This window comes from Heterodontus francisci, chromosome 1 (genome assembly GCF_036365525.1).
Source record: "Heterodontus francisci isolate sHetFra1 chromosome 1, sHetFra1.hap1, whole genome shotgun sequence".
NCBI lineage: Eukaryota > Metazoa > Chordata > Chondrichthyes > Heterodontiformes > Heterodontidae > Heterodontus > Heterodontus francisci.
The window spans coordinates 38039799-38056482 of NC_090371.1; the positions used below are offsets into that span (position 1 = coordinate 38039799).

General features: G+C 45.5%; 1 protein-coding gene across 1 annotated transcript in view; it reads left to right on the forward strand.

Moving 5' to 3' along the window:
* LOC137376078 (E3 ubiquitin-protein ligase TRIM39-like) overlaps positions 1-16684 on the forward strand; it is an 86538-nt gene that overhangs the window by 36809 nt on the left and 33045 nt on the right. Inside the window, exons 2-3 of the mRNA XM_068044505.1 lie at positions 6853-7086; positions 9956-10116. Of these exons, the coding sequence (XP_067900606.1) occupies positions 6853-7086; positions 9956-10116 (395 nt within the window). The remainder of the gene's footprint in view (positions 1-6852; positions 7087-9955; positions 10117-16684) is intronic.

Consider the following 16684-nt stretch of genomic DNA (forward strand, 5'->3'; position numbering starts at 1 on the left):
TCTCAGCTCTAACCAAATAGATTCTGTCCTTGCCCCCTCAAGAACATCCTCTCTTTCCAACACGACATTATCTTCCTTTATTCCTTCCCTATCTTTTCTGAGCATTTTGTACCCCTGAATATTGAACACCAAGTATTCATTTTTATGCCACATTTCCATTATTGCCACTACATCATATTCCCATATGGCTTTTTGTGCTTGTAGCTCACTAACCTTATACACCACACTTTGTGCGTTTACATACATGCATTCTAAACCTGTCCTTGTATTCCTCGTAGTGCTTCATAGTCTGCTTCTTCTCATGGATTATGGTGGAAATGATGACATACGGCCCCATAAAACAATGAAGTGTGCTGCTAGCCCAGTGATGGATGATCTGTTTCTTAAACCAGGGAAAACAGACACTACACTTGTCCTCCATTCAGAATTGGCATCTCTGTCACACGATGTGGTTACAGAAGGCATCAGCTAAAAGCATGTCATTTTTTTTCATGCTTTTAACCTGTTTTGCATATTTGTGCATTTATATGTTTTACTTGCACAGCATTTGTAAGACCAGACCACGAAAGCAGACTAGCTGAAATCATGTTCTGAGTAAAGATTCCTGCCCAGAATGTGGTTTTGAAAACCCGAACCTGAATAAGCCTGTAGCTACGGTTGTGTTTATTTTTAGGCTAGTGTTATATGTTTTAGCATCACAGCATTGTGTTGGCACCAGCCAGGTAATGGGGAATTAGAAGGTGCTCATATACAACCCTAGAATGATACATCACAGAAGAAGGCCATTCTGTCCCTCATGCCTGTGCTAGCTCTTTGGTAGGGCTATTCACTCCCCTGCACTTTCATCGCAGCCGTGTAAATCTTTCCCCTTCAAGTATTTATACAATTCCATTTTGAAAGTTACTATTAAATTTGCTTCCATCACCTTTCAGGCTGTGCATGCCAGATCATAAAAACTCGCAGCATAGTTTTTTTTCTTTTCATGTCACCTCTGGTTCTTTTGCCAATTACCTTAAATCAGTGTCCTCTGGTTTCCAATGCATCTACCATTGGAAACAATTTCTCTTTATTTACTCTATCAAAACTGTTCATGATTTTGAACAATTCTATCAAATCTCCCCTTAAGCTTCTTGGCTATAAAAAGAACAATCCCAAGCCCAATTTCTCGAGTTGTTTCACATAAATAAAATCTCTCAACCCTGGTTCCAGTCTAGTAAATATCACTGGGCGGCACAGTGGCGCAGTGGTTAGCACCGCAGCCTCACAGCTCCAGGGACCCGGGTTCGATTCCGGGTACTGCCTGTGTGGAGTTTGCAAGTTCTCCCTGTGTCTGCGTGGGTTTTCTCCGGGTGCTCCGGTTTCCTCCCACAAGCCAAAAGACTTGCAGGTTGATAGGTAAATTGGCCATTATAAATTGTCACTAGTGTAGGTAGGTGGTAGGGAAATATAGGGACATTTGGGGATGTTTGGTAGGAATATGGGATTAGTGTAGGATTAGTATAAATGGGGGGTTGATGTTCGGCACAGACTCGGTGGGCCGAAGGGCCTGTTTCAGTGCTGTATCTCTAATCTAATCTAAACTGCACCCTCCTTACGGCCTTGACATCCTTCTTATGGTGTGGTGTACTTCAGCTGGGGCCTAAGTAGTGTTTTACAAAGGTGCAGGAGAACTTCCTTACTTTTGTACTCTAGAGGGGGAGTATTATTCTCTTCCGTGAGGTGGATATCGAGGCAGGGAGAGCATATAATCGGGTGGGATGGTGGCAGGGGGATCCTCCACCTTCCCACCTCTGCCACAATTAGTGGGCCTGTCATCACACAGGAAGCACGGCAAGAAAAAATTAAGTGAGTGGGCAAAGACCTGGCAAATGGAGTATAATGTGGGAAAGTGGGAAATTGTCCACTTTGGCAGGAAGAATAAAAAAGAAGCATCTTGTCTAAATGGTGAGAGATTGCAGAGCTCTGAGATGCAGAGGGATCTGGGTGTCCGAGTGCATGAATCGCAAAAGGTTAGTGTGCAGGTACAGCACGTAATTAGGAAAGCTAATAGAATGTTATCATTTATCACGAGGGGAATTGAATACAAAAGTAAGGAGGTTATGCTTCAGCTATACAAACTACATCTGGAGTACTGTGTACAGTACTGGTCTTATTTAAGGCAGGATGTAAATGCATTGGAGGCAGTACAGAGAAAGTTTACTAAACTAATACCTGGAATGGGTGGGCTGTCTTGCAAGGAAAGATTGGACAGACTAGGCTTGTATCTGCTGGAATTTAGAAGAGTAAGAGGTGACTTGATTGAAATATATAAGATCCTGAGAGGTCTTGACAGGGTGGAGTTGGAAAGGATGTTTCCCCTTGTGGGAGAATCTAGAACTAGGGGTCACTGTTTAAAAATAAGGGGTTGCCCATTTAAGACAGAGATGAGAAGTTTTTTCTCTCAGAGGGTCGTGAGTCTTTGGAATTCTCTTCCTCAAAAGGCAGTGGAAGCAGAGTCTTTGAATATTTTTAAGGCAGAGGTAGATAGATTTTTGATAAGCAAGGGGTTGAAAGGTTGTCAGGGTGGATGGAAATGTGACGTAATCTGTTAAGCCATGAACTTAATGAATGGTGGAGCAGGCTCGAAGGGCTGAGTGGCCTACTCCTGTTCCTAATTCGTATGTTCGTAAAAACCACGTGGGTTGCTTGCTGGATCAGGTGGGGGGATGGTGGGGGGGGGGGGGGGTCTCTCGTTAAATGGTGCAGTGTCTGAACAAGGGAGCTGGCATCGGGAAGAGTGGGGCCCACTGAGAGCCATGCCCCTGCCCTTTCTGCCAACCCCCCCCCTACTCTCTCCTCCCCTGCGACCCCCCCCCCCCACGCGAGACCCTTCCGGCTCTGACTTAGCTGTGGCCTGGGTCCAGCGCACTCCTAGGCCTTGTGTGGATGCTCCACCGGCAGCAGCCACTGCCTCTGTGGTAGCGCTGCTCAGTTAAAGAGCTGCCAGCCTTTGATTGGCTGGCAGCTCTCAGAGGGTGGGACTTCCATCGCTGGGGTCCTTGATCCTGTGGAAGGCCCACCACTGTCCAGTTAAGTGCCTAACACTTGATTCAGCAGGTCTCCCACAGAAGGGGCCATGCGGGGTTCTAAGCAGTGTTTTTATAGGAGGTTGAAACCCCCGTTGCCCAGATAAAATCCTACCTATGTCTCTATTTATAAAGCCAAGGATCTAGTTTTCCTTTCTGTGGCCAGACAATTGCAACATTCCATGCCAGCATTGAGAAGATGTACTTCTCCTCCTGTAGTGAAGCTGCTAACCTCACTGCTGACGTGAGGGAAGACACAACCAGGGATCATTTGGAATCTTAGCCTGGAAAAGTAACAAGCAGTCTAGAATCTCCTTTCTGGGTGAATACACAATGATAACCCACTGATATACATATGACTGACGGCTTGTTTTATTTAGAAACTCCAAAAGCCATTGGCTGGAGAATAATATCAAGTAGGGACCCAAGACCATAGAACCATAGAAAAACTATGGCACAGACGGAGCCTATTCAGCCCATCATGTCTGTGCCAGCCGAGAAAACTAGCTGCCCAATCTAATCCCACTTTCCAGCACCTGGTCTGAAGCCTTGCAGGTTACAGCACTTCAGGTGCATATCCAGGTACCTTTTAAAAGAATTGAGAGTTTCTGCCTCCACCACCATTCCTGGCAGTGAATTCCAGACACCCACCACCCTCTGGGTGAAAAAGCTTTTCCTCATGTCCCCTCTAATCCTTCTACCAATCACCTGCTTTAACTTACCCTGTAAGCTTCTAGATAGCCAGAGGGCTCTAGATTTGGCAGTACCATCCTTTATCTTTGTGGGGACATGCTTACACTGTGCCTGTAGTATCTTGGTTTTGAATGCCTTTTGAAGACAACAGAACCTCACCTATCTTTGCTCCATGAAGCACCTTGGATGTTTATTTTACATTAAAGGTTCTGTATAAATGCATGTTGTTGTTGTGTGACTGTTGGATATACTAGGTGCCATAAGTGGCAATGGATGTCAGATTCACACATCCAAATGTGGACAGGGTCGTTTAAGTTAGACGAGGATGACAGATGATATGATTGCTGGCCTCCGGAATTAAACAAATATTCAGCAATGCTTGGAGAGGCAGAGCACTAGAAATTATGTCAATACCTTCATATAAGTATAATTAATGTAACAGGTTTGTGGCTCCGGATGTGTGGAATTTGCCTATTCATTGCAAACCACATTGCTTTTGTAGCTGCCTGTCCCTTTTATGTGCAGCAGCTATTCATTCCCTGCAGCCATGGCCATTACCCTTCCCCTCACTGTTACACTGCCAAGTACAGGTGGGAATATCATCGGCAGCTCACCAAAAAAAATTTAAATTAGGCTGAACCTAGGATATTCATTGGGGCCAACAGTTAGTCAGTCAAGCAGGCCTGAACCCCACCCTGCCAACTTAATGCTGCCAAGGGGAAAGCCTAGGGGTAGAAATTGGTCATCATTGAACCCATTTTCTGCATGGAAAAAGTGGCCAATTTTGCAGGGCTTTGCCCTGCACCCCAAGAGCACCTGAAAAACATGCAACTCATCGGCCTCAGATAATTTTTAGGCATCTAGGACGGCCAACCAAAAACAGTGTTAAGCCTCTTGCATATGCTACTGAGGAGTCTAATGCCTGTTTTGGGTGCCTTCAGAGGTGTTGGGCCTATTCTTCTCAGGTTTTTCAGACGTAGATCTAGCCATAGGATCTGAAAAGGTAAGTTTAAATTTCAAAAAAATTCGTGTGGAGCCACAAAAACTGCAACCTATTCTGAGCCCGACAACAGGCCCAGATGAATCTCAACTGCTTAGACTCAAGCTTTTAAGTGAATCGAATCTGACTAAATTTTTTCTGTATTATGATAGCCAGATATTAGTTGAAAGTTTCCATTGATAAAGTAATTTCTTTACTGAGTAACAATTCTATTTTACTGTTTTACTTTTTTTAAAGTCAACTCTGGAGTCACAGGCCATAGAGCTTCAAAGAAGAATGTGGTTAATCAATGCCACGCTCAAAAGTATTGCCAATAACATTACTGAAGTGAATGTGAGTGTACTTGATATGTGTGGGTAACTTTGGTTGAGCTCTTACAGCTAGTTTGAAAAATCAATGCCCAGATATGTTCAATTATTACTTAAATCGTAAGTCTTTTGGCCTAGTCGGAATGTGATGGGAAAACCACATCAATGAAAGGCCTGTATCATCCTGATATTCCTTTCTTCCAGGTCTGGTACTTATAAGGTGTAGCACCTCCAAAGTGTGCTGCACCTGACCTGATCCAAACTAGCCTGGATTTGTAGGTTCTAGTTATTAGCAAGATCTTGATGGGCATGCGCCCAGAATTTGGAGGGGCAGAGAGCTAGTAGGGATCTGAAGTCTGCAACAATGCCAACGGCTGTCCAAAAACAAGAATCAGAAGGTCTGAAGCCCGGTGTTTTCAATAGGTCCCTTCTTCTTAGCTTTCTTTGCCTTGATTACTGTTCTTCTCAGTCCCTTCATTCTAAATGGCCAACCTAATAGGCTAGCAACAGTATCTTTGGAAAACTTATGTCTTTCTGGTGAAATTGGACCACAATGAGATGGGAGGGTCGGATCACCTACTCCTTTGAGCCAGTTGCAGGAGCAGGCATTCCACTTCCCACCCATAGACATTCCAGGTTGGTGTACAGGGGCAGAGAGCCAGCATCGTATGTCTCCAGCCCTACTTCGACTCCATTACATCTAAGAACTGAGTGTTTCCCAGGTGCATTGAAGTATAATTTCAGAACCATGCCTCAAGAAGGCAGTCTCAAACTGCTTTGTGCACGCTGACCTAGTCAAACTTTGAATCATGCACAAGAATATGGGACTAAAAATTCTTGGCCTTTTTGGTGCATTCCCACTGCAGCTAGTGACAGGGAATGGGCAGAAGCTTCCCATGTTCTCAGAAGCCGAGTGGGCCAGTGGCAGCTGGTATAGCCATTGAATAGAGATGCACCAGTTTCTACCCTGGAACAGGTGGGGCCCATCTTACAGTCCAGGCCTGGTCCTCCTTTGATGGGTAATTTCCCAAATACTTTTATAGCAGAGATTATTACAAAGGAATCGAAAGGGCCTTAAATCAGCTTTTGGGGGTGTGGTAGGCTGCGAACTGAGCATTCACTATTGACGGTACCAATTTCTGCACTTTCCAACCCGTGATGAGGGTGTGAAGATGCTTGAGATGTGCTGCTAGTGGCACCTGCCATGTGTTACCACAGTCCCTCCCAGTGATCCAGTGTACTCAAACTGGCTGGGAAATGGAGACCAACTGCAGACACTCATGTTCCAATTGAGGCAAAAAACAACAAAGCCCTGACTTTAACCTAAATCCCCTGAGGAAAGCAGGCATCTGATTTAAATGCAGCCTGATTTTACGCTCCATTGAAGTTAGTGGGGAGTAACATCTGGCAGGGTGTAAATCGAGCACCTGACCCAACCCAACCCAATCTTCTCAGGCAAGTTGGATTAAAATGGGGGCTTCAGAATTAGACTGGATGCCACAATGGAAGATTAAGATACTGGAAGGAGGATCAGTGGCTCAATGGTCCTTCCTCCTTCTTGAAATATCTTTATCTTCTACTACCCCAAAATGCCCGTATGTTCTAACGCAGCATGCCCATATGTTAATCCATTAATACAATGCATCACTGTAAATGTTTGACATTTCTGAAACCTTTTATTAATATCCCTTAATGGTGACCAATAACAGCTAAAATACGTCATTAAATGTATTCAACTGCATTATTTAGATTCACTGCAGCTCTATTTGTCTTCATTTGCCTATAGGCTGCATCAGCAAGCCTTCAGATGCAAATATCTCAGAAATACAGAGACATCATAGTAGCCTTGAAGAAAGTGGAGGACGAAGCACTGTCCAATGTCAAAACAGAACAGCTCAACATCATTAAGTCCTTAAATGAAAAGCTGAACAATAATGAGAAGGAACGGAAAGAAGTACAAACACTGATGGAACAAATCTCACACCTTTTAGATGCTGGAGATATTCACCAAGTCCTTCAGGTAAGACACCGTGTTCTTGATCTGGAACCATAATGAATAAATTAGTGGGAAGCATGCTGATGGTTTTCCCAACATGTGAATCTTTGGAAAATCTCCCCTCAAATGTAAAAAAAAACTGGCATCCTGAAATGATGAATGAGAGAGCCTGATGTGCCTAAATATGGTTTGGCCAAACAAGCCCGCTTCATCAGAGTGTATGTATGTTTATTAGATTATAGACTTCCTACAGCACCTCTCCTGCCCCCCACCTATCATCCCTCAAGGATTATGGCAGTGTCATGATTATAAGACTGGACTAGCAATGAGTTCAGGTTGTGAAATGAATTCAATAAATGTACTGATTTGTTCTGCCAACTTTTTTTAGAATCAATTCCTATTCTATGGTTTTTCTAATGATTGTTCATTATCCTCCTGTTATTAAGATGCTTCTATATTTTTGTTAAGATTTTTTAAGGACTCATTTAAATTGTGGAGATGGATTCATTTGAAGACTGCAGATTTCATAAATGCTGGACTTTGTTTTGTTGTTGACAGTTCACTGAAAGGACACTGAGATCTTGTTTGAAAACAACCTTTGCTGGAAATCATGTGCTTTAAACTCAATAAACAACTGAAACCTTGGTGACCTGGGGAAGATGTTTACAAAGAAGCCACATGTCAAGGTTTATGGGGGTCAGGAGGTTGACTTTCTGTTTTTGGTTTCGCTTCTGAGATATTGTTTTGCTTCAGTTGGGGGTGTGAAACTGTTTTGAAGACAGTTGATGTTTTGCCTGCCAAGGAAAAAGAAACCAGCCAGCTCACCTGTTTCTCTATCTCTTTGAAGAAACCCTGCAAAGATCCAGCGTGGGAGAACAAAAATCCCTGGTGCTGCATCTCTCCTGAGAAGTTGGAAATCCCACCAGATTAATTCTCAACGCTGCCTGAAAAGAACGGCTTTATAAAAGGTCCCAGTGACCCGTCTCCGTATACCTGGATGCCAGACCAATAGGGACAACTGACTCCCTTCCGTATAGTCTCTTTTTTCTTCAAGAATTGGCAAGTATTTGGCCAAAGTATTCTTTTCTGTCTTTTTTTTTTGTAACAGACCTCTGCAGAGACAATTTCAGCATTTTTTCAGTGTGTGTGTGAGTTTGTGTGTGTGGAATTTTAAAAGGGAACATTCATATTTAAATCTGTGTGTTAATGCTTTACTTCATTACTGGATAAGTTTTGACTGATAATAAACTGATAATTTTGTTTATTCAAGAAACCTGGCTGGTGTCTATTATTCTGGGATAAACAGTAGAGTATACCATTGACTGAATCGGTAACTGAGTAAACATTTTAAAAATATATGTTGTGAGCTGCGGAGAAGTGGGACTAGAAAAGATATTGCACTCCTCTCACCTCAGTCATAACACTCCTCTATTCTCACTTTCACCACCATTCATAAAAAGCAAAACAAAATATGTATTAATATATCTCCTCGATACCTTCATCCTCCTCTATTTTTGTGATCTTTTTCCATGGCTATTCTAAGTCTCGTGATATTTTGATCACTGTTTCCCAAATGTTCTTCCACAGAAGCATTCTCCACTTGGCCCACCCCATTCTGCAGAACTAGATCCAGCACTGCTTCCTTTCTCATTGGATTTGAAACACACTGATCAAGAAAGTTCTCGTACACATTTCAGGATTCCTCCCCTCTTTGCCCTTATATGTTATTTTCCCTTTCTATATTAGAGTAATTGAAGTCTCCCATTAATACTACTCTAAATTTCTTGCATCATTCTGCAATTTTCTTGCAACTCTATCTCCTTCCCATTATTTTGTGGCCTTTCGTACACACCCCACGGTGCAATAGCTCCTCTATTGCTCCTTCGTTATAACCAAATAGATTCTGGGCTGAATTTCTCCAGCTCACCGCCGATCTCAGTGGCAAGCTTCAAACATCCCTGGCAATGGTGTCTGGCGCCACTGCGCGGGTGTCGCCGCTATTTTTACAGGGCTTCAGGCCCTTCTAGACCATTTCAATATTTAAAGTGAAAGGAGAGAGAAAATTATCATAAAATTTTATTCACAGTTTCAATCCCCTCTCTTCCCCACCCCCCCATGACTAATCACGTTATTAATTGCCCACACCCGCCAAAAAAAACTTTTCTTCCGATCCCGAACTTCCCCCCCCCCCGAAATTTATTAACATTGACTTTCAACAATATTTGAGTGGGACGGCTGTCGTGACGGTGTAAGTACTTAGTCATTAATTTAAATAAATTGACATATTTTAATTGGGTTCCCGTCGCCAAGCGGCAGGAGGGCTGCCACGAGGCCTCGCTGATGCACGTAATATGGGGTGGGACCTTCCTGGCATCGAGGCCCGTGCTGGGCCTCTCCCGGAAGTATTTTCCAGGCCCCCCCACCACGACCCCCAACGTCGAGGGGCTGGTAAAATCCAGCCCTCTGTCTTTGGCCGCTCAACTACATCATCCCTTTCCAGTGCTGGAACTATGCTGTAATATGATTAATACTGCCACCCTCCTCCATTTTTTGCTTCCCTAGCTTTACATTGCAGCCAGGAATATTAAGTGCTCATTCTTTGCCTTATTTGAGCCAGGACTCCACTATTGCAACTATATTGTAATCCCATGTGACGCCTACAGCTCACCAACCATACTTATCACATTCCATGAACTTATGTACATGCATTTTAAATCCATCTTAGTCTGCCCCATATTTCCCCATGTCTGAAATATTTTTGATCTACCCTTTTTTCTAAAACTGTTTGCCTCTTCCAGTCCTCTGTGCACCTTTTATCTCCTCTCTGATGCTTCATCCTGCTACCCCACCCCATTCCAACTTAATTTAAACCGTTGAATGACTTCTTGATCAGTACGTCTCCAGCCCAAAATGGAAGGAAGCCGTGCTGGATCTAGTTCTGGGGAATGAAATAGGGCAAGTGGAGCACGATTCTCTGGGAGAGCAAGTGGGAAACAGTGATCACAGTATCATTAGATTTAGAGTAGCTATGGAAAAGAACAAGGAAAATGTTCTGTAACCTGTTGGTGTTGACCTTATCTATCCCCCGACCGTTGAATCCCCTACAATTACTGCATTTCTAGACTTTGCTGTGCCCCGTGTTAAATAATTTTCCCCACAATGCTGTTGATGTGCTCCAGACTACACTTTCCCGGGATATCATCGCCCTCACCAGTATATAACACTGACAACGGGTTTGAGAGCATCATACTCCCGGTGGATCCCTGCACGCCTGCCTCTTTGCACCCTCCCAGATGGCCACCCACTTAATATTCCTCCTGAACTCTCTGTACCTGCAGGGCGGCCAGCTCCTGGAAGGTGCACTGCAGGAAATCCTCAGCCTCCTTTATGCCCTACACTAAAGGCCTGCTCGGGTCTGTAAATGAAACCCGACCTGAGCCCGACAGAACCACATCTGACCCAAGCCCGACTCCTTTCATTTTTTCCCATGCCCGACCCGATCCGACCACCGGAATAAAGTTGATTATATGAAAGAGGTTGTGCTGTAGCTTGGATGGAATCGCTCACTGCAGACTAGTGCAGTGTTTCCCGCCTTGAAGTCCTGGCTGTCACTGTGTCCGACCCGAGCCCGAATGCCGGACCCGGAAGAGCATCCCGACCCAACCCAAACGTGACACATGTCGTCGGGTCCTGTCGGGTTTGGGTCGGATAGCCATGCTCTACCCAACACCTCTATCTTATTTCCACTGGTTGCTGGCTTATAATGTACCATTTCCCTTGCTATTTTCAATTTCCATCTATATTGATTCATTCTTAAAAATACCTGAGGATATCCTTACATAGAATCATGACAATCATAGAAATATACAGCACAGAAGGTGGCTATTTGGCCCATTGTGCCTGTGCTAGCTGACAAGATGCATCTGTCCATGACAGTATTGGTAGGAGTGACCACCGCACAGTCCTTGTGGAGACGAAGTCCCGCCTTCACATTGAGGATACCGTCCATAGTGTTGTGTGGCACTATCACCGTGCTGAATAGGATAGATGTCGAACAGATCTAGCAATGCAAAACTGGGCATCCGTGAGGCGCTGTGGGCCATCAGCAGCAGCAGAATTGTACTCAACCACAATCTGTAACCTCATGGCCCGGCATATCCCCCACTCTACCATTACCATCAAGCCAGGAGACCAACCCTGGTTCAATGAAGAGTGCAGGAGGGCATGCCAGGAGCAGCACCGGGCATACCTCAAAATGAGGTGTCAACCTGGTGAAGCTACAACCCAGGACTACTTGCATGCCAAACTGCGTAAGCAGCATGCGATAGACAGAGCTAAGCGATCCCATAACCAATGGATCAGATCTAAGCTCTGCAGTACTGCCACATCCAGCCGAGAATGGTGGTGGACAATTAAGCAACAAACTGGAGGAGGTGGCTCCACAAATATCCCCATCCTCAATGATGGGGGAGCCCAGCACATCAGTGCGAAAGATAAGGCTGAAGCATTTGCAACAATCTTCAGCCAGAAGTTCTGAGTTGATGATCCATCTCGACCTCCTCCTGAAGTCCCCAGCATCACAGATGTCAGACTTCAGCCAATTCGATTCACTCCACGTGATATCAAGAAACAACTGAAGACACTGGATACTGCAAAAGCTATGGGCCCTGACAATATTCCGGCAATAGTACTGAAGTCCTGTGCTCCAGAACTTGCCGCGCCCCTAGCCAAGCTGTTCCAGTACAGCTACAACACTGGCATCTACCCTGCAATGTGGAAAATTGCCCAGGTATGTCCTGTATACAAAAAGCAGGACAAATCCAACCCGGTCAACTACCGCCCCATTAGCCTAATCTCAATCATCAGTAAAGTGATGGAAGGTGTCATCAACAGTGCCATCAAGCGGCACTTGCTTAGCAACAACTTGCTCAGTGATGCTCAGTTTGGGTTCCGCCAGGGCCACTCAGCTCCTGACCTCATTACAGCCTTGGTTCAAACATGGACAAAAGAGCTGAACTCAAGAGGTGAGGTGAGAGTGACTGCCCTTGACATCAAGGGAGCATTTGACCAAGTATGGCATCAAGGAGCCCTAGCAAAACTGAGGTCAATGGGAATCAGGGGGAAAACCCTCCACTGGCTGGAGTCATACCTAGCACAAAGGAAGATGGTTGTGGTTGTTGGAGGTCAATCATCTGAGCTCCAGGACATCACTGCAGGAGTTCCTCAGGGTAGTGTCCTAGGCCCAACCATCTTCAGCTGCTTCATCAAAGACCTTCCTTCAATCATAAGGTCGGAAGTGGGGATGTTCGCTGATGATTGCACAATGTTCAGCACCATTCGTGACTCCTCAGATACTGAAGCAGTCCGTGTAGAAATGCAGCAAGACCTGGACAATATCCAGGCTTGGGCTGATAAGTGGCAAGTAACATTCGCGCCACACAAGTGCCAGGCAATGACCATCTCCAACAAGAGAGAATCTAACCATCTCCTCTTGACATTCAATGGCATTACCATCGCTGAATCCCCCACTATCAACATCCTAGGGGCTACCATTGACCAGAAACTGAACTGGAGTAGCCATATAAATACCATGGCTACAAGAGCAGGTCAGAGGCTAGGAATCCTGAGACGAGTAACTCACCTCCTGACTCCCCAAAGCCTGTCCACCATCTACAAGGCACAAGTCAGGAGTGTGATGGAATACTCTCCACTTGCCTGGATGGGTGCAGCTCCAACAACACTCAAGAAGCTCGACACCATCCAGGACAAAGCAGCCCACTTGATTGGCACCCCATCTACAAACATTCACACCCTACACCACCAATGCACAGTGGCAGCAGTGTGTACCATCTACAAGCTGCACTGCAGCAATGCACCAAGGCTCCTTAGACAGCACCTTCCAAACCCGCGACCTCTACCAACTAGAAGGACAACGGCAGCACATACAGGGGAACACCACCACCTGCAAGTTCACCTCCAAGTCACACACCAACCTGACTTGGAACTATATCGCCATTCCTTCACTGTCGCTGGGTCAAAATCCTGGAACTCCCTTCCTAACAGCACTGTGGGTGTACCTACCCCACATGGACTGCAGCGGATCAAAAAGGCAGCTCACCACCACCTTCTCAAGGGCAATTAGGGATGGGCAATAAATGCTGGCCTGGCCAGCGACGCCCACATCCCATGAATGAATAAAAAAAAAGTAGCCATCCAGCCTAATCCCACTTTCCACCTCTTGGTCCCTAGCCTTGTAAGTTACGGCATTTCGAGTGCATATCCACATACTGTTTATTTGTTATGGGGGTTTCTGCCTCTTCCACCCTTTCAGGCAGTGAGTTCCCGAACCCCACCACATTCTGGATGAAAAAATCTCCCCTGAATCGCCTCTAAACCTCCATCCTCTTACCCTAAATCTATGCCCTCTGTTTATGGACCCCTCAACGAAGGGGATTAGGGACTTCCCATCCACTCTATGTGCACCCCTCAGGTCTCCCCTCAGCCTTCTCTGTTTCAAAGAAAACAACCCTAGCCTATCCAAACTTTCCTCATAACTAAAATTCTCCAGTTCATGTAACATCCTCATATATCTCCTCTGTATCTTCTCTGGTACAATTACATCTTTCCTATGGTGCAGTACTACTACTGTGGCCTAACTAGTTCCAGTATAACCTCCCAGCTCATATATTCTATGCCTCGGCTAATAAAGGCAAGTATCCCCTATGCCTTCTTGACCACCGTACCTACCTATCCAGCTACCTTCAGGGATCTGTGGACATGCACTCCAAGATTCCTCTATTCCTCTACACTTTTCAGTCTCCTACCATTGATTGTATATTCCCTTGCTTTGTTTGCCTTCCCCAAACGCATTACCTCACACTTCTCCGGATTGAACTCCATTTGCCACTGTTTCTGCCACCTGTCTATTCCATGGATATCTTCCTGCAGTCTACAGCTTCATTATCAACCACATGGCTAATTTTTGTATCGTCTGCAAACTGCTTAATCATACCCCCTACATTCAAGTCCAAATTATTGACATATACCACAAAAAGTTACAGACCTAGTACTGAGCCCTGTGGAACCCCACTAGAAACAGCCTTCCAGTCACAAAAACACCCTTCGCTTCCTGCCTTTGAGCCAATTTTAGATCTCACTTGCCATTGCACCTCAGATCTTATGGGCTTTTACTTTTGTGATCAGTCTGCCATGTGGGACCTTATCAAAAGCCTTGCTAATATCCATATAGGCTACATCAAATGCACTACCCTCATCATCCCTCCTTGTTAACTCCTCAAATATTTTAGTCAGATATGACCTCTTAACAAATCTGTGCTGATTGTCTTTGATTAATCTGTGTCTTTCTAGATGAAAATTTATCCTGTTGCTTAGAATTTTTTCAAAATAATTTTCTCACTATTGAGGTTAGGCTGACTGGCCTGTAATTACTATCCTTTTCTGCCTTTTTAAACAATGGTAAAATGTTAACTACACCTGTAGCCAGAGAGGATTGGAAAATGATGGTCAGAGCCTCTGCTATCTCTTCTTTTGCTTCCCTTAACAACCTCAGTCACATTTCATCTGGGCGTGGGGATTTATCCACTTTCAAAGATGTTAAACCCCTTAATACTTTCTCTCTCACTATGTTACTTTCATCTAATATTTCACACTCCTCCTCCCTGATTTCATTGTCTGTATTGTCCTTCTTTTGTAATACTTTAGTGTCACTTTCTTATTTCCCCTTCTGAAAGTGTTATAAAGTGGAACATTAAGTTCCCAGTCTTGTCTAAATTTAAGCACTGTTGGAAGTGTCATCTTTCATATGAAACTTTAAACTGAGTTCCCTTGTGCTCTCTCAAAAGATCCTGTGGCACTATTTGAAGAAGAGCAGGGGTATTCGCTATAGTGCCTGGAAATATTCGGCCCTCAACCAACCTCGCTGAAACCGATTCTATGGTTATTCTGTCATTGCTGTCTGTGGGATCTTGTGTGCAAATTGCTTTCTGCAGTTCACTGCATTACCACAGTGGCTGCAATTCAAAAACTAATTCATTGGTTGTAAAGCGCTTTGGGATGTCCTGAGGTCTTAGAAGATGCAATATAAATGCAAGTACTTTCCTTTCCCCCTAAATGGAACACACGGATAGAAAGGTATTCCCATAGGAAATCCTAACGTGCTGAACTTTTTTAAAGTGGGGAAACATGTAAAAAAAATGGAAGGGGCACTGAAGAATGCGCAAAGGTAGATGTCAGTGTAGTGAGGGATCAAATTACAAATTTGAAAAATAAAAATTTTACAAGAATTTTTTGAAGTACTTGCTGTAGTCCTTTGAATTGAATTTTACTTTCTCCAGTGCCTAATCAATACTGCTTCCATCATTAACAGCCAGTGTGAAGGAGGAAGTAATGATGAAAAATATATCATTACTGAGGAACTGAGGAAATGGCTTATTACCTGCACCCGCTTTCCCCTCCCTTCCCCTTCCCCCCTTTCCACCCCCCCTTCCCCTTCCCTGCTCCACCCTCTCAGCTCACCCCCTCACAACCCCGTCCCAGCCCCCCCCCCTCGCACCATCTTCCCCCGGCACCCCCTTCCCCTGCACCCCCCCTCCCACCCCCTTACAGCCCCCTTCCCAGCTCCCCCTCGCACCCCCCTCCCTCCATCCGCTTCCCCTGCACCCCCCCACCCCCTTACAGCCCCCTTCCCAGCTCCCCCTTGCACCCCCCTCCCTCCACCCCTCCCCCTCGCATCCCCTCCTCCCACTGGCATCATCCTACACCTGTGTAGGGGCCCTAACAACCCCACTGCCTTGTGGGCAGAGACCAAGGCTAAGGGAGTAAACCCTAACAGACAATCCGGAGCGGAACACCGTAGGCGGTCATGTGTCACCTTTGGCATGTTTCCGGCAGTTCCTGCAGCCATACCGGTGCCAAACGTCGTGCTGTGCACTCCTTTGGACCCCACCAGAAAGGCCGAGAGGGGGGTTGTGACGACTGGGCAACTCTCAACCTCCATAAATTCGCCCAGGCATGCGCCATAGAGAGGTCACTCCATAGTTGCCTCACAGCGACTGAAACAACACGGAAGGCAGCAGTTACAGGTTAAAAGTCCAGATAAATTGGCGTAGAAACTGGGCGCCACGGGTTGCCTTTGTCAGTGGGAGAGGTCATCGCACCTCAGTGGACAGCTACCGCCCGCCTCAAACCGGGCAGCCCCCGGTCAATAAGGTTCTGTCCCGCCACAGTCTACCTGCTTCAATGGGTGCTTGGAGCTCAGGGTCATTGCCCGAAAGGTGGACTGAAACACCGCACCAAACAACACCAAAAAAGGAAAGAAGGTACCCGCCCTTTGCTTTGCAAGCTGGAACATCAGAACTATGTGTCCTGGCCTGTTGGAAGACCTTACACAAATCAACGATTCTCGGAAGACTGCCATCATTAACAACAAGCTCAGTGGACTCAATGTAGACATTGCAGCACTTCAGGAGACACGCCTCCCGGCGAGTGGATCTCTAGCAGAGCAAGACTACACCTTCTTCTGGCAGGGCAGGGATCCTGAAGAACCAAGACAGCATGGAGTGGGCTTCGCCATCAGAAACTCCTTGCTCAGCATGATAGAGCC